The sequence below is a fragment of the Empidonax traillii genome, unplaced genomic scaffold, assembly GCF_003031625.1.
Source record: "Empidonax traillii isolate 1590-97213 ecotype Southwest subspecies unplaced genomic scaffold, ASM303162v1 scaffold167:size2001844, whole genome shotgun sequence".
NCBI lineage: Eukaryota > Metazoa > Chordata > Aves > Passeriformes > Tyrannidae > Empidonax > Empidonax traillii.
This window is the reverse complement of record NW_020955360.1, coordinates 343,217-361,671: the sequence shown is the minus strand read 5'-3', so window position 1 is coordinate 361,671 and position 18,455 is coordinate 343,217. Positions and strand designations below refer to the sequence as shown.

The following is an 18,455-nucleotide window of genomic DNA, read 5'->3' as shown; positions in this document are numbered from 1 at the left end:
AATACAGATGTAATTTTATTGGAATTTGAAAAGCTTGGATGTTTTTCACAGTCTTTGGGGCAAACAAATTAAATTGTATAGTGATCTTAATCTATTATTAAAAGGTCCTGGAAAGGAAGATTACAAGGTAGATTCAGGTTTTGAATCAGTTTTGCCATTGGTTTAGCAGCGGGTGGGCAGGCAGATGCCTGCTCAGAGTAGAACCTATTGCCATTTTTCACCATTGATAGAGTAGCCTTTCAGAGTCAATGAGCTCTGTCAATGTGAGCTTGTCAAGGCTACAACTTCATAGACCTGAGAGGCGGTTTGAGAGGTCAGCCCTTTTCAGGTTTGCTGTGATGCAAATGAACTTTAATGCTTAAACAACTATTGGAATTTTTATGTCTGCTCCTTGTTCTTTTTTCTTCACAAAGTCATTGACGAGACATTCAGTGCTTTTTAAATTGGAAGTTGCATTGTGCTAAAGACCTAGTACAGATTTACGGAGGGCTGAAAGCAGTTAGATCATGTTCTTTTCATGGTGCGATTAGAATCAAATCGATTTCCCTACAGCCTTCAGCATTCAGATGGCAATTTTAACAAAGCTTGGGGGCTAGACAAGGGACAAAACGACTGAACTGAATGTTAATTACACTCTGCAGCCTTATTTTCTTTTGATTTGGAGCTGACTGGCAACTAAATTAACAAAAGTGTGACCATAACTGCTGCCCTATTTTCATTTAAAAGGAGACCAGACTCTAAAAGGCTATCTTTACAAAGAAACAAGTGAGGTCTACTGATTATTGTTAAAGGGCACTGTCTTTAAAAACATAATAATAAGAATAACCCCAAAAATACTCAATTTCCAACTGATGTGATAAATTAGTCACTGGCACATCCACCTTCTGATAATTCCTTGACTTGTGCTTTTAAAAAAAAAAAAAATATTCAGTGTAATGAATACTCATAGATAGCAATGATCTAATTTTTAATCATGTGACCACAATACATAGTTAGATGTGGTTCCCCACAGCCACCTCAGTATTAACCTAGAGACAAGCTGGTGTTTGAAAACCAAGGTGTTAATATTTGAGAGGCAATTAATAAATTTTTGTCTAATTTTTATTTTACTTGTTCTTGTTTCTCATGACAACATTTAGTTTGATTTGTTAAGGTCTATTTACAGTACTAGTATTTTGTACTAATAACAGCAAGATGCTCTCTCATCCTTTCCCCTCACCCCTCTCCACCTTGTAAGGAAGCTGCAGCTGCACTAAGTTGTATTTGATCCTTGTCATTGCGCCGTCCTTTTGCACCTGCAGCTCTGTTGGTCTCATCTTAACACCTGGCACCATGAATTATCCTCTTTTTATTCACAATCTGTAGCAAATCCCATTTAGAGCTAAGCAATATATATTCTGGCCGTCAAATGACTATAAATGTCAGTATGTATTTCTCAAATGGAAATACAACTGAATAATTATACTCAAAATGCTGTGAAACTTTACAGCACAGAATTTCCTTTACTTTAAGCGTACATAATCTTAAAAAGCTGTGCAGAACAGCTTTCAGGATTCCCTGTCTGAAGTGTCAAGTGTGGACAGTACTTGCAGTATTGTAAGGCAGTAAACCTTTGCTTTAGAATCCTAAATATTTGGTTTGCTCTTTATAAAAATCACATTAATTTGTGCAGTTTACTGTAAGTTCTGCATTTGGTTTTTCAGTCTCTAAATCTGGATGTAAATATAACAAATTTCTCATTTGGAGTAGTGTATATTTGTACTTGACCTACAGCATTGCAAAATAGTTTGCAACATTTTTGAGTTTAGCTTCTGACCTTAGTGAGTGCACTTAGACCACTAATACTGAGGGAGCAGTGTTCCTGCTTTTTATACTTGGGTCACTTTGAAATTTCTGTGATTTTAAAGTTATAACTGCCATAAGGACCAGACAGCATGTATACCAACAGTTTTTGTTCCAAAGTGATTGAAATAATTATCTGGCTGTCATAAAAAGTTGTTTCTGTTCTAGATAGTATTTAATACTGGAGAAGTTCTGATAGTACTCCAGACCACCCTGTACTCAGTCACTGTCCCGTACCTCTCTCCTTTTCACACAAAAGCAGCTGCAAAACAAAGTTTTTCTGAAACCAGTCAAGAGTAAAATTCTTTCTCATTTGTCTTCCAGACACGAAGATCGATTGAGAAGTTATTAGAATGGGAAAACAATAGGTTATACCACAAGGTGAGTGCCGCAGGGAGCAGCTTCGTACTGTTGGAGTTTGAATTGCACAGTATGGAAACAGATGCTTTTGTTGAACGAAAAATATGAAAGGTGGACAAATGGGCTAGTCTGTGTGCTGCAATAAAATACAGCTCATTTTTCTTCTTTTTCTTTCCTCCTTGTCTAGCTGTGCTTGCATTGGAGACTAAGCAAAAGGAAATGTGAAACGAATAACATGATGGAATATGTAAGTTAAAGGGCTGTTTTGTGAGTTTCTCTATTAAATGATCATTTATTTTGCTTCTGATCTTATTCTTTTCATGATTATTAATCAGTAAAGGTGTCAGGAGCTTAATCGCCTGAGTGCAAGGATTTTCTACGGTTCACAGATGCATGGTTTCATGTGCAGGACTGATTTATAAAGTTATGAATGACTTGAAAACAAGGCTTCACTGTGTTCTGAAAAATAATAAATTAATTGCCAAGATAAAATAGCTTGAACATGTGCTGATGGAGTGTGAAATTTTGGATGCTGTATAAAGAATAACCACAACTTTGGTTACGCAGCAAGTCAGATATGGCTATTTTATATAATGCTAATCAAGTCTAAAAGTATGGAAGAAGACCTTTCAACTAAGCTGTTGGAGCTTAAGAAACCTTTTTAAATTTTAACTGCCCCTTATCTCAACTATCTTGAAAGTATCTTTATCTCCAATTGGTGTCACCAAAATATTTTTGAGTCAGTCTCTGGAGTTTTAATTTACTTCAGTCTTTGACTGAGACTCCATAAGCACCTCTTGGAAATATACAGTGAGAAGTTATATGTGGTTCCAAATGAATGGGATTTCAGTTTCTTTAGCTTGCAACTTTCTTATTCTTTTTTTTGGTGCTTTTCCTATTTTCATTTTTGGAATGACTTGGAAGTGCATAGAATAGGATGAAATTAAGCTGCTAAAATAAGAGAAACATTAGAATTTCCACAATTTCTTTTAATACTTTAGGAACTGGGCAACGAGGAGGTTAACTTTTTAAAAATAAGATTAGCTTTTGAGAAATATTTACTGTATTAGTTGTAATTGATCTGTGTTCTTTCATTACACAGTACTCGGTCTATTCTTTGAAATAACAAAGTTATAATGCATGTTAAAACTTTAAACATTATTAAACAGTTCAAAGTAACATTAAAATTATCTTTATCTTTTAGTCTTCCCCGTTTTCCTATTTCTGCATTAGATCTTATTTCTAGCCTGAAAGATAAGGTCTTAAAAATGCTTTTTTTACAGAATGACTCTATTCAGTTCACTGAATAAGTATTTTTTTGTAACATCTATTCTACCAAATTTTTGGGGCTAGATGCATGAGTGTGACTGAGAACAGAATAAATCAAATTTCAGAAAGTAGACTTAAGCTTTACCTAAGTGATTATTTTCCTCAAAACTCTGTTTTTCCACAGAAAACACTGTAAAAGCCAATGGTCTCAGATTCAGTTGAAAAAAACACAATGCAAGTTTGTAAATACTATGATCCAGCAGTGTTTACACATGAATATTTATTTTAATAAATATAATTTAAAATCAATTGACCTGTTTACATTAATAATATATATGCATGAACACATAGTTTTAGGGGATAAAGGTCAAAGATTATATTTTCAATTTGTGAAACATCTGGTATTGTCTTTGGGTATACTTAGTGAGAGAATTTTTACAAAACTTCACTGTACTGTTTTCTCATTTTCAGTGAACTGCTTCACTAGTCTGTTTAAAAACTGCCCTTATTGTGTTCATGATTTAATTTTAAATAATAAACACTTATCCTCATTTTTTTTTCAAAACAGATGATTTAAATTAGATTCTTTTAGCCAAAACTTGGTGCTTTGCTGAATTTGAAATTTACTGTTGTAGATGCTAAATTAAATAAATAATTGCAGAAAGTAAGGAAGACAAGATAGTCTTATACCTTTGGCATAAACACAGTGTTCCAGCTTTTCTTCTTGCTCCCTTTTTGAAACCTTTCCTGAGTATCAGAAGCTGCGTTATGTCTGCAGAATCCAGTGGTTGACTCACATCACTGATCAAATAAGTCCCTTCTGAATCTCTCAAAAAATAAATTTGTACACCTGACTGTACACATTACTTCAAAAGTGTTTGCCTTAGAAGTAAAATCAGAGACTCATTTATTTGCTGGTGTTTGGTACGCTATCAGAGATAGTATTTACTTTCTAAGAAGCTCAGTTATGTTCTCCTTTACAACCAAAACCATTCAGAAATAATTTTTAACTTCTTAGAAAGGTGAGTTCCCCTTACAAGTAAATAAAATCCTTAGTTATGTTACCAGGTGCATTTATTTCTTTATGAATCAGATCATCCTGCTGTGTTAGGACTGTCTCTCTGAAGAAAGAAAATGCACAAGTGAATATTTTCTTTAAGCGTCCTATTTAAAGGAGGATAAATACTTGGATTGTGTTCTGGAGCAGACCCTATTATGTACTTAGCTCAGAAACAGGTAGTTTAAATTTGAATCGAGACCATAAGAATAATCATGCAAAAGTGTTAGTTAAGTTCTTATTAACTACTTGCACATTTGTAGATACGGGAGCTTTGCAAAACTTAGTACACTTTTATATGCAGGTATTAAACTATTAACATGGTTTAGAATCGTATATTAAGGCGAAACAATTCTGAAGTAAATGGAATTGCATGTGTAGTTGAAGATTAATTTTCATGCATTGTGCCTTTTAAAATTTTTTCAAATGAATGCATTTATCTCTTTTATAATGTTTTCATAATAAAGGAAACAAATTATGCTAAGAAATTTTTATGTAGTAGCTTACTTCAGTTGGTTTTTGTATGTTATGTGTCAGTAGTCAAGCTTATTCAGTTGAATTTGATTCTTTAAGATTTTTGGGTTTCTACTGATGACCCCAAACCAATTTTCATACGTGACTTTTTCTAATGGTCTCCTACCTAAGACAAGCTCTGTGATTTTTGATTTTTGTCACAACTTGATGTACTTAAAAAAAAAAAAGTAATATGAATTATCGTTGTGATAAATAATAGGATTGCTGCCATCTCTAATATATTTTTGTTTTCTTTTTGTACAGGTCATCCTTATAGAATTTTTACCAAAGACACCAATTTTTCGACCAGACTAGCATTTGATTTATTTATAGAGACTTATTCAAGTATGTTGTCTTTCCAATGGTGCCTTGCTTGGTGCTCTCCTGGTAGTGACATAGCATTGGTTCTACAGAGTCTTGTGGTGTTTTCATTCTTTTTTTTTTTGTTTCGTTGGTTGTTTTTTTGGGGTTTTTTTGTTTCTTGATTTTTTTATAAGAACATATTCTAAGTGCATTTAGTCAAACTCTGCTAATTTCACACAGATGTTAATTACTACTTAAGTTATTTTTACTTTTGCTACTTCTGTTTATTAATGTATCTTGATTTTCAAAGAGTCTTTTATATGTGTGCGCGCGTGTGTACATACATATATATATTACCATAAATACACAGCTGAAAATTATATACAAGTGAACAGGTATTTTTTTATCCCAATATGACACAACTGATTGACTGTACATTGTGTAAGTCCTTTTAGTTATTCATTTACATGCTGAAGTTCCTTCTAAGATACTCCTAAACTTCAGTCAGTGACTAGTCAATTGTAAATATTTTTATTTCTTTTTGGGATGTTGGCTAGTCTCTTCCAGCAAAAGGAGATCAAGTTCTTTCTGAGACTGTGCTTTTTGGAACCCAAATGCCATTGCATTAGTAGAAATCTCTGTGCTTTTCATGAAGAAGTCCTGTCAGCTGGTTCTGAAAAAGTTCGGCTTTAAAAGTTAAAAAGAAGCAGCAAGATGGAATTATTTTACTTGGATTAGACGACTCACTGAGAGAATTGCATGCATCTGGTTAGTAGAACTCAATATCAAAAAAATATATTAGTACTGCATTTTATGACATAGGTGTTTTAATTCAGTCTAATGCCATGTGTCAGCTTTATTCCTGCTGTTTACCAGATCCTGTACACAGGGGTGCAGAAGGACTTGTTTTAGTAAAACTTATTGTCCAAGAGGACCTTTCAGGGGTTTTTAGTTTATTTTAAAACTACATAAGCAGAAAAAGTTATTCAAGTATTCTTGAATAGTAGAGTTCCAGATGCAAAGGCCATTTAATAATCAAAGCAGGGTACACTGGGCAACAGTGGAATTTTAAATGTGTTAGACAGTTATTTATTGCACCCTTTTCTTTTGCTCATTTTGGTTTACAAAGCTTATTTTCTGTGCAAGTATAAGACTTTTTTTAGCTGGATATATGATGTATGCTTGGGTCAGGCCGATTGTATTTTGTTTCTTATGCTTATACCTTAGTTGTACATATCTTCACAATAGGTTTTGGTTTTTTTTAATTGCAACCCTCATATTTTAAAATTTGCTCTAGATACATAAGATTACTGTACATGAACACTGATGTAAGTTAAGAACATGTTCCTCGTACACTTGTGGTAGCAAGCAATAATGTGAATATATGAAAAAACTGATATACTCTGCTTAATATTTGTATGAATGAAAAGTTGATACCACTACAAGAATAGTCTTCTCTTTTTAATCTTTTAAATACAGGTACCTTGATGCTGTGAACTATTTTTCTATGTCTTCAAAATATTTATTCTCTGTAAAATATTCTCTAGTGAGTATTATATTCCTGAATTGTTCATAGTAGGAGTGGTCTAGAAAGTTTTAAGTTTTCTTAAATCTAAGCCTTCTGTATCTGTTCCCAAAACTTGTCCTTTGCTCAGCTTTCATCTGTGGATTCCTGCTGTTCACTTTGAAAATAGCTCAGCTATGCTTTTCGTACAAGCCTACAAGTGTGTTTCTTTGACATGACAGAACATGATTTTTAATTAACAAATCCCAGTTTTGTGCTTCCTCAGTCTTCTGGGTGCCACAATGGTTTCTCTACAAAGTAACTGTTTATATTCTCTAAAAATCAATTTCAGCCTCTTCTTTAGTATGAATCTGGGTCTGCAACATTTCTCCTCTTGCCCAGAAGTGTTATTTATAACCTCAAACTAGTTTTCAGTCTGCAAGGGAGGCCAGAAATGTAAAATTGATGGCAGCTGAGACTGGGAAGGTTGGAGATCCAGAGGAGAGGTTGATATTGAATAGAGGTCATAACTGGTGATAAATTCTGATGACCAGAAATATATATTGATTTCTTTAAGTGTCGGTTTTCAATAAAATTAACATTAAAACATGAAGTCTAGGTTTTATCAAGATTTTCAGTTGACTGTACAGATAATTTGTGTCATGGTTGCAGTTTTCCACTGGTGTGGAAACCTATCCTTCCACATAATGTGGAAGGATAGGTTGGATAAGGCTTGTGATACATTGTTAGTAGTGCCACATTCAGCGTGAGCTATTTGCCTTAGTTCACTACCTGAACTTTCCATGCCACATTCTGTGACACCACAGATACTTTGCCAGCAGCACCCAAACCCACTAACAGTAAAGCTACTTTGGGCACAACATGTGCTGAAACCAGAGCAATGAATAGTGTGGCTTATGAGTTTACAAAGAGTATCTCATTAGTAAAGGTTCCACATAAGTGGTAGTGTTGGTTAAGATCTCGCCTACTTTTAGGTGCATCAGCAGTCATGGGCTTGGTTAGCAGGCGTTTCTGTATTTCAACTATGACTTTCTCTTAACTCTAGTACAGAGGTCCAAAGTAGAGCTTGGAGCAATTAAAAAGTTAAATCCCTTAGTAAGGAGGCCAGGCTAATTCCCTCTAAAAGTATTTCTGGTATTTTATTGAAAGAGTGACTCGAGTTTAAAATATAATCAGGAAACTTGAGAAACCGCATATATAGAGATGAGTTTTACCTCAAAGGTGTTATTCTCCTGAAGAGGTAGTACACTCATCTAGTAAGAACGTTATAAAACATTTTCATACAATCCCTTTCAATTCATTAATTACAGTGATGGAAATTGAACATGGCAGGAACTTTAATCAACTATTTAATGCCTGCGGCAGTTGTCAGGATTTTCCTTTGATGTTGCTTCTGAAATACTAAATCTATTTACTTTGTGTGCTAGTGAGAAGACATACATTACCTTTTTTGTCTACTTGGCAAAGAAAGAAGTTGCACAGTTTGAACAGACCAGAAGCTGTAGTAGGACTTCCAGGACACAGCCTACACTTTGCTAAAATAAATATTACACTGTACTAACTTGTTCAGCTTCTTGCAAGTCAGCAATTCCTACCAATAATCTTACCTGTTTGAAATTTCCTTTAACTGTAAGAGTTAGATACTGAGCTGATGTTAATCATTTAGCAAATGATGTTCATTATGCCTGTTTCACCTTTAGCCTGAAAAACTAAGGGTGAAGGCATCAATGACTCCCTGTGAAAGCTAATAATTATTTTTAGATATAGTGGCCTTTAACTGGTGAATAAAGATTTCTTTCTGTAGTATAATAGAAATAAATTCTTTTAAATCTTTTAGTGATAGATAGAAATAAATCTTGAGGGAGAAGGTCTTTGTCTGACCCTACATGAATAATTCTATAGAGCTCATCTATTTTTAAATAGCTGTGATATGAAGTTTATACTGGGATTGGCAAATTCTACCGGAAATAAAAATGTTTATGGAGATAGACTACAGGAAGTCAAGTAAATTTGTTGTAATAGCTCAGTAAGAGTAATTTTAATAAACTGTTTATGCAAATCCAAAATTTCCCAATATCCAAATATCCAAAATTATACTTAAACTCAAGTAGAATAGATTGTAAAAACTTTTTACAGTACTTAGATGTAAATTATAATCTCTAAACCAATTTGTCAAATGATATTCTTTTGTAACTCTCAAGATCATGGTGCTTAAATGCTCTGTCTCTCATATATAGGCTTACTTAAAAGTCGGTTTTAATTTTTTTTTTTCCTAAAAGTCATTATTTAGTCCTGAAGATTGTAGGGAAGAGCTTTAAAATGCAATTGGTAACTGCTTAGAAGCCAGAAGGAAAGGAAAAAGAACTTTTCTTTATTCCTTTCCCTCCACCCCCCACCCCAAAGACTTAGTTTTAAATTGGTCCCCTTGTTTTGGAGCCTAGCTTATGGTTTTTGAGCAGCTGGCAATAATGCAAATTGTCCACCGAAAAACCCCATTTGAATTCTGAAGAATTTAAAGAGATCACTTTAATTGAAGAGGCAAAAGATATGTTAAGCAAAGAAAATCCCTGGTTCTTTTAAGTTCTCCCAGCACTGCTATTGAGTAATTAAAAGAAGGATCTTGATGACCCTACATTAGGTCAAAATCCAGATGATTTTGTGTAAAGGAAATACTCGATTAGAGAGGTCTCAGAGCCCCAAATGTCTTGGATTCAGAGTAGCAATTTATTAAGGGTAAGTGGCGCTGGCTAGTTTTGTATCCGTGACTGAAATAATTTATGTTCCTCTTCAGCAACCTTGCTTACAAAAAGAAAGCATTTCAGAAATAAGATCTGTATTCATCACTGCTAATTTGCTGTAATTTCTGTGCTTTTCCCTAAAGCCACATTGCATTTCCATCACAAACAGCTAAGTGTATGATCGTTATAATGCCTTTAATAGCCATATTGTAGGTATAAATATTAACTTCTCAGGGACTAATAGGAAATATGAAAATGGAGTTAATGAGCTGAATGCCTATCTGCATGAAGGCTTACTTTGCAAACATCACTCTAGAAACCTGATTGTAATATGCATGACCATTATGAATGTTATCAAATATACAGTTACGAGAGCTTCTTTTACCCTGTATTATTAGGCTGCTGAATGTCAAAGTATGTTGGATAAGGATAAATGAAGGGTTTTTTTCTGATTTCGATGGAGTGATTATTTCTAATGGTGCTACCTTCTTAATTCCCATGTTTATTCTTTGTAAAGTTCTCTCTGAATAGGCTGGGTGAAACAGGGGATACTGATGTAATGAGAAAGTAGTATCATTCTTCTTAAGGAAGAGGAAAAATTTGAAGGGGAGAAGTATTCTAGAAGCAAAAAAAAATTCACTGCTGGAAACATGCATTTATTTTTCATTAGTTACAGATATTAATTTGTTTTGTTGGTTACAGAACTTTTCAGTTCATTAATTTTTGAACTTTCATCTTTTTGCACACTGATGGTTCAGTCGGTGTGGGCTGAATTAGAGACTGTTTTGGAAAATTTAAAAACGCCTGAAATCCTTGCATGAAACTTCATATGTTGACACTTGTGCTGGTGTATGTATCTCGACCACATGATACCTGGGTAATATATATCCTTTATAAACTAGGTTTTACTGTTTTCATGGAAGTTGTCCTTTTAAAAAAGAATATTGCTTTGTTTAACTCATTAATATTTAATTAAGATTTATTTTCTTGAAAAATGATTCATAAATGCTTGGCTCCTCAGAATACAACAGACCATTAGGAACAATTTAGTGTGGCAAAAGATAAAACATAGGAATTCGGAGAAGCAACACCCAAAAGCTTGAGTGTGGAGATTAGGTTTGGAGTTCGCTGAGTATGATGGAAAATAGTTTTGAACTGAATGAAACGGTGATGAATAATGCAAGTTAAGAAAAGCTAGCAGACCATTTCAGTAATTACGTAGACTGTGTTAACTTCTATTTTTTTATTTAATGAGTGTGTTATTAATTTATTGTGGTTATGCTCTAGCTGATAGACAAATCTGTTATTATACAGAATAACACTGCAGAAGGTAAGCTTCCTTCTAAACTCAGTGTCTCTTCGTTTGAAATAGCCAGGCCAAAACAGAATTGCTGATGAGAGCTGCACAGTAAGTGCAGAACAGTCTTTTCCTAAGCTGGAGCCTGTAATGCATGGCTAATTGTTTCCAAAGAAAATTTTTGACTTGTCCAGACAGCTCCTGTCATGTGACAGTATATCTAAGACCCACAAGTAGGATCCAGTTAGTACAATTTAAGTTCAGGTGAGTGAGAAAGACTTTTGTAGTTAGTTGTAGCTTTTATGGAGAAGGGAACCATTGACAAATACTCACTTTTCACAGGCAAATAGTAGATTTTATGATGTTTATTGAAACATGCTTTTTTTGTTGCTGTTTTCTCCTAATTTATAACTTCTTCATTGACAGTTACTTTGCCTTGTGTTGAAAACTAGATTTAGTAGTCAGCTGAAGATTTTTTTCGTTACAGTGTTTTAGATTTGTGAATCCATTTTATGTCACATTTAGAATTTTTTCAAAAAGTCAGATATCCTGATGCAATATAATTGATATTTTTAGTAGCTTTATGTTTAAACTGATTTCATTGTACTGATATAAACATCTAACTCATCCACTCCAAGTATTTATCTCTGATCTTTTTGTGCTTGCAACAGGCTTCCTGATTTGTTAGGATATGTACCTACTGGTTAATGTTGTCAATGAACAGTTTGGTTCAGTGAGATAACAAGGAATGCAGAGTAGTTCCTGATTTGAAAAGTGTAACTCAGATTCTTGTTTTCATAAAACATGGAGTATGGCAATCAGAATAGCAAACTAATTCCAAACATAAATTTGAAAGAGAATAGTAAGTTGCAAAACAGTGCCTAAATGTTGTGTGCTAAATTAGACCTGTGTAATTCATGTTGCTTTAAAAAAATTGGCAGAGAATTGCGTCAGATCACGTGCGCTTAGGAAAAACCTCTTAAACGTATAAAACCATAATGGTAAATAAGTCACTGAAAGGATGTTGCCTTTCAAGAGGGCGAACTGAAAACCCAGTATTCTGGAGTTAAAAATCCAGTTATGTTAAAAATCCATTTCAGGCAGAAATTATGTAAGCAATAATTTAACCTAGAACTGGATATTAAAGAAGCTGCTATTTACAGAGAGACTTGATGTTAATTTTGCCTGTTGAGCATCTCTCCTCTCATAAAGAGTTTAGAAAGATAGGGTTGCTGTGATTTCCACTGTTGTAACATTCCTCTTCAGATATTTTAAGTCTGGGTGAGAAACTAAAAGCTTACAAAACAGTACTGTGTTGACAGGGTGCATGGCTTTGGGAGGAGAAAATAGGAAGAAAAGGACTTTTTTTAAGGCTGCACAATTGTATATATGCATATTTAAGAGTATTTAACCATGTCTGCTAAATTACTGAAGTTAATCTATTGTTGAATTATAGGATATTATTTAATGCATCAGCATTGTTTTTTCCTGACTTGACCCAGAATTGGAATGGACTCCAGTATAAATTTTTTTAAAGCATTTCTTAAGTTGTATGTATTATAAACTAATAAAATAATTGTTAACGTATCTACTAAGCCTTGATGTTTTTCATCTATTTTTTGGGGAGGGGAGTGGTAGGGAGTAGAAGAAAAAGACAGAAAACTCTTAAAAACTGTGGCATATCATGCAACGATCTCCTCTTATTTCCAGTTGATAGTTTTAGTCTAAATTGGCGGGGGGGGGGGGGGGGGGGGAAGGGGGGGAAGAGAAAACGGTTTTGGATAATTTTGGTGACAATGTAGGTGACTCTAGGACTGGAGTTACCCAATTACAAGCATTGCCTGCCTTAAGTGTTTCAAACTGGTTTTTCATCAGGTTCACATTTGGAGTTCTTGAAGCTTTTCAAGCTCTAATGATAGTAGGATTTATTTTATGTACTTTATGTCATTCTAGTTGAATGGTGATGTTGAAGCTGTGTGTATGTGCTTTTTTTAAAATATATAAACTAGTGCTCTCAAACAAGATATGCTTTTCCGCTAGTTGAGGCAGACACCGCCTATTCAGAAAGGAATCAATCCCATCAATGAAAGTCACATGTTTTTAAGACGATCAGATATGAAACACTGGTTAACCTGAACCTTACGAACAAAAACTATGTGCTCTCCACTGTGCTGAGGATGTGGCCTCGGTTCTCATCAGTCAACCGCTTTTCCTTGCATGAAACATTTTACAGCTCTTTGGTGACTCTGGTGTGGAAATCTTGCCACCCTCTTTATAACGTGGGTGTGCATAATGCCAATAACATATAGGAGGGTGTGTGTTAGGCGTGCACATGTCCCCGAAGTGCGGGTGGGGAGGGGTGCTCGCTCCCGGTGCTGTGAAGCATTCCGGGTGTTGTAATGTGGGCTTGCAAAGCGGTATGATACAATGTTGCTGAGCAGAAAAGCGCACGATAGATTTAATGTAGCCAATTGTGTACTTTTGAAAAAAAGAGTAACTGTTCAGTGTGAGTTAATTTTGGATTTTTTCAGCATCTCTCTTTTAGGCTTTGTGCTACATTCTTCTGGACAAATGCGTATTCCATGTGGGCCACTGTTCTGCTAAATGCTCTCAGTTCTCCTTTTGCAATCAAGATTATGTTGCTAAGGAGATTTTGCTTTTATTGGTGCCATTGATTTGTGTTAATACGTTTTGAATACCTCTCGGTATTCTTCCGTAGACAAGGCCAAAAGAAAAACTTCCCTGAGTTTCCCGATTTACATCACAAATGGAGCGGTGGTGTAATGAAGCCGATATAAAGTGGGCAGTTGAAAGGGAACCAAAGAAGGGCACTCAAGTGAGAAATGAAGAAATGTGCCGAGAGCGGTCTGCGGGCCGCCTCCGGCCCAGCTGCGGGAGCGGGAGCGGGCCGGGCCCGGCGCCGGGGCAGGGGGACAGCCCGCGCCTCCGGCCGCCCGGACCACCCACTCGCCGCGCCCCGGCCCGCGGATTACCCGCAGCGGGGGCACGGCCCGGCCCGCCCGGCTCCCCGCGGCCGCGGGAAGCGGCGGGAGAGCGCGCTCTGAGGAGCTGCGGGAGCGCGGCCTCGGCCTCCGCAGCGCTGCCCTCACCGCCCGCCCCTGCCGTACCCTCCGGGCCGCGCCCCTCGAGCGGTGCCCCGGCTCCCCGGGGCTCTCGGATGGGGCACAAAGAGGCAGCGGGACCCGCTTTATCGAGGCTCCGCTGCGGCCAGGCTGTGCCGAGTCTGCGCTTGGCCCCGCTGGCTTTGTGGTGCCCTCGGCGAGGGGCTGGTGCGGCTGTCTGGGCACGGCTTTATCCCTCCGAGCCTGCCTGCCCTTCAAAACCAAACAGACCAACATCATCACTCCAGAAAGCAACCCCACCAGACAATTAAAGGAAACAATCCCCAAACTGAACCCAACAGCTTAAAATAAAAATACTAGAGAAACCCTACCCTTAAACTTTGTGTTGACGATTGCTCCACTGAAGACAAGCCCCAGAAGGACATCAGGCCTCCTGCCCTCATGTACAAGGACAAGGACCTCCGTTGCCCTCTCTGGCTCTTCTACATTAAAACCATGAGCTCCTGAAAGATTCAAAGAGCTGATACTTCTTTTATATGAAAAGATTATTCAGAAAACATTCACACCAAAGAGCATTCCCATGTTCCAGGGTTTACCGTAAACAAGGTAAAGGAGCAATGTATGTACTTGCAAAGCACGGTGGTGGTTGCACTGCAGATGTTCAGAGATGAGGACTTCTGTTGTGCAGCCCCCCAGGTGCTGTAGGAAGCAGTTTGAGCCCTCTCCCATGTCCTGGTGAATGAGCTGGGCTGGTGACTGTTTTCAGGCTCCTTTTTTAGATTTTGGTGACCCTAAGTCACAGCATTACATGACTTCTGATCCGAAGGAGCAAGCATGGTTTATATATAGAAATGTTCTACCGTTTGCATCGGAAGTAGCAGTCTCCTTTATGTTGTATATTGCTTGCTACAGAAATGTCCCGTTGCATTTATGTAGGCTCAGCTCTGTTCTTTGCATTGGTCAATCCAGAGGTCTTTGTTCTTAGGCTATTGATCATATTACATGTAGAATAAACCTAATGTCTTGTACTCTAGCTCTCTGCAATATTAAGACCCTGCCAGGAGTGTGGGAACTCAGGCTTGCTGAATGGGTGGGAGGAGTAGAAGAACTCAACCTCTTTACCCGTTTTTGAGGGGACCTCTGGAGGACTCCACGTGTTAAGTGACTTTTTCCTGTTTGTTCACCTTTGAAGATCTGGATCTTGAGTAATTATTTAATAAAATGAGAGAAATGCATGAGGATAGCTTATGAATGATGTGAAGATCATTTTAGCAGTGGTCTTAGGATTGTATGCCATTCTGTTTAATTTCACAGTTCTAAGTGAAATCCTTCATCTTGTTTCAAGAGAGTGTGCCAAAACACATCTTTGATTTATTGTTTCATATATTTTCCAATAAACTCTGTGGAAAGGTTCTGTTTTTATATGAGATAATGAGATTTGAGGTTAATGAGGATGAGGTCCAGAATTCCTACTGTATTGTGTGCCATTAGTATACAGTAGAAATAAACTGAGAAGTAGACAGTGTTTTAAAGTCCTCTTTCATTTAGGCATTTTGTTTAGCATTCAGAACACAGCCACATTACATGATTAGCTGATTTTAATGACTGTCCTTTAATTAGTTAAATGGAAGTACGTGGAAAACCTAAAAAGATCATATTTATGGAGACAGCCTGTTTACATTGTTACACCTCAGCTAGGAGGATACTTGGCATGTATGATGCAGCTAAGAGAAAAATGTGGAAGGCCAAAGAAACCTTGAAGACAATTGGATCCAGCCTATTCTTTCTCTCCCCACAATGCAAGCTCTGATGACTTGGTATTTTAATTAATGTCAACCCTTACCATCAGTGCTCATGGGAACAATCATTAAACCAACACAAAAACATTTTAAATGGCTGGCAACCTACCAGATACTGAGCTAAGCATTCCCATGGTAGAGTGGATGGTTTCATAGCCAATTCTGCACTGGATTAAATAAGTACTCTAATAGTACTGGCTAGAAAGGCTATTATTTTCATACTAAACAATGCAGTATGGTTTCTAAGTTCTATTTTAAAATATTTTCATACTTACTTCCCAACACTAGTATCAATGTTATTTATATGGATGTGGTTTAATTTTACTCTTTGTTGTTACTAAAACTTGTTTTTTCTTGTTCTTCCTGTTCTTTTCTTTTTTGGTTTCCTTGCTGCTAAACCAAAACCATATATTTTTTTATTTCCTCCCAGATAATGCACATGACCGGACACAGCCTAAACCAACAGTTGGTTTCCAATGTAGCTTAAAAACTGCTGTCCGAGTGAATTTTAAAATTTTAAAATACATTTTTTTTTTATTATGTTACTTTCACGTGGTAGGATCTGGGTCATGTCTCTAAGTACCTAGTAGGTACCCTGTTGTCCTTACCGCTGCAGTATTTGTTTACTAAGTGTACTAAGTAGCCTGATCTTTCTTATTCCTCGAAGGTCTTTTTCCCTCCTCCCATCTTCTGTGTTTGCTGTTTGCTCAAATTGTTTAAACATGGAGCTCAATGACAGGCTATTAGCGCTGACTGGAGCCACACATAATGTGGCCACATGTTGTGTAAGCTTCACAACTTGTCTGCTAATTTGCCTCAGGCCTGACCTGAAGTACCCTTGCTAGTCTAGCTCTTAGCCCTTCCCCAGCAGAGACAGACACTCATGCGAGCTCTTATGACACACTGGTGACGTCTTTGATTCGGGGCCAAATCCTGCCTCCCTTTCTGCCGAAGGTTGTGCCATGGCAGTCAGTGAATCTGCCTCAGGAAGAGAAGAGGACAGAGCCAGCTGTGCTGTAAGGATGGGGATGAGGATGAGAACTCTTCCTCTTCTGGTGCAACCCATAAGAAGTGAAAGCCTGTGGTTGAAGCACATCGGATAGGCAGTGCAAGAGGAGCTGCCCTCCTCTGCCTATGGCTGGGTGAATCCCACTGGTGGATCCCTGGGGAAAATACGGTTTCCACAGAAAATCCACAACCTATGAGGTAGTCATGCAGCAGGGGAAGCCCAGGCTGGCAAGCAGAGAGTGCACTCTGTTTCATTCTTGTCATTAGGGTCTCTGATGCCACTCTGATGGGTACAAAAAGGGGGGATATTTTATTTTAGTCAAGTGGGGAAAAAAAACCCAGCCCATTTAGGAAGAAAATGAGGATAATGAAATACATACTGAGGAACTCAGAGAATGTACTTGTATAAATGAACCTAGAAGGATCCAAGACAAAAGTGAAAAGATCAGTGCAGATGTGTGGCACTGGTATCCAAAAAGGAAATCGGTTGGAGAGATGGATTTCAGATGATGAGGTACGTTGATTGAGAGGAGGGTGTGTGGTGGATTAGGCAATAGAATTGATGGGTTGATACAGTTGATCAAGAGAATGGAAATATATAGAGGAAACCTTAAAAAAGACATTGGAAGCCTCAGCAGCAGTGTATAAACAGCATTAAAAAAGGTTGTAAACCTCAGAACAGACTAGAAAAAAGAATATGAAAGTTTTGTGAGGGTGGAATTTAGGAGAAGATGGAATAGTAAAGTTTAGTGAAAATAAGCAAATTTTGAGCAAGAGAAGACAAAAAGCACAGGAGGAAAAAGAGGAAATTCAAAAGACCAGGAGGGAAAGGAGTTGGAGGTTAAAAGGGGAAAGTTTTGTGAATTAAAATCACGGGAGGGGGGAGCGGGGGGAGGGGGGTGAGAATTGAAATGGTACAGAGAAAAGGGTGCAGGGGGAAAGAAGCAGAAATGTACATGCGATGTACATGTCTGGGTTCATCTCTTTATAAATACCATTAAACCTTCTGAAACGTGCACAGCTTTAGAAACTGCAAACCCCAAGATCACCAGCTCTGTTTCAGGTTGGGAATAAATATCCTCACCATAATCATTTTGTGAATGCACTTTCTTATTCATGCGATTTTTAAGTCATAGGCATAACTTTTGCCCCATTTTATTCTTCTCTCTGCATCCTGTCACCCTGAAACACTTCCAATATTCAGTCCTATGAGTATCTCAGAGACTGAGATCCACAACATGCTCTCTTCAGATTCTCGTTCAGCTTTTCCTCATTCATAACCTGAATTTCCTGACATAGTGAGATATGAGTAACAGGGGAGGCTGCATTTTACCCTCAATAAGCTGCTGCAAACATCTTTTCCCATTAAACTGTGATTTTTTTCCCTGAAGATGAAAGGTTGTTTTCAAAAGCATTGTCATGATCTAAGGTTTTTTTTTTTCTTCCCCTTCAGTTCAGTTTATGACCCATATTATGAATGTAGGCTGTAAAACCTTCAGTTGTTACAATGTCCAGAAAGTTTCTGGCAAAGTCATCATCTGTTTCATAAAGGTGAAATTTGCTGCAGACAGATGAATAGAGTTTTTCTAGCTGAGGCATATAATTAGACCAGCAGAATTTTCATGCAAATTCCTCCCTGAGGAATAATGAACAAATATACA

At 37.1% G+C, this 18,455-nt stretch overlaps 1 protein-coding gene across 1 annotated transcript in view; it reads left to right on the top strand.

Moving 5' to 3' along the window:
- The window catches only part of CHIC2 (cysteine rich hydrophobic domain 2), a 29,890-nt gene extending 17,399 nt beyond the window's left edge, over window positions 1–12,491 (top strand). The window contains exons 4-6 of the mRNA XM_027885513.1: window positions 2,167–2,223; window positions 2,390–2,449; window positions 5,306–12,491. Of these exons, the coding sequence (XP_027741314.1) occupies window positions 2,167–2,223; window positions 2,390–2,449; window positions 5,306–5,356 (168 nt within the window). The 3' untranslated portion in view covers window positions 5,357–12,491. The remainder of the gene's footprint in view (window positions 1–2,166; window positions 2,224–2,389; window positions 2,450–5,305) is intronic.
- The last annotated feature ends 5,964 nt before the right edge of the window (window positions 12,492–18,455 follow it).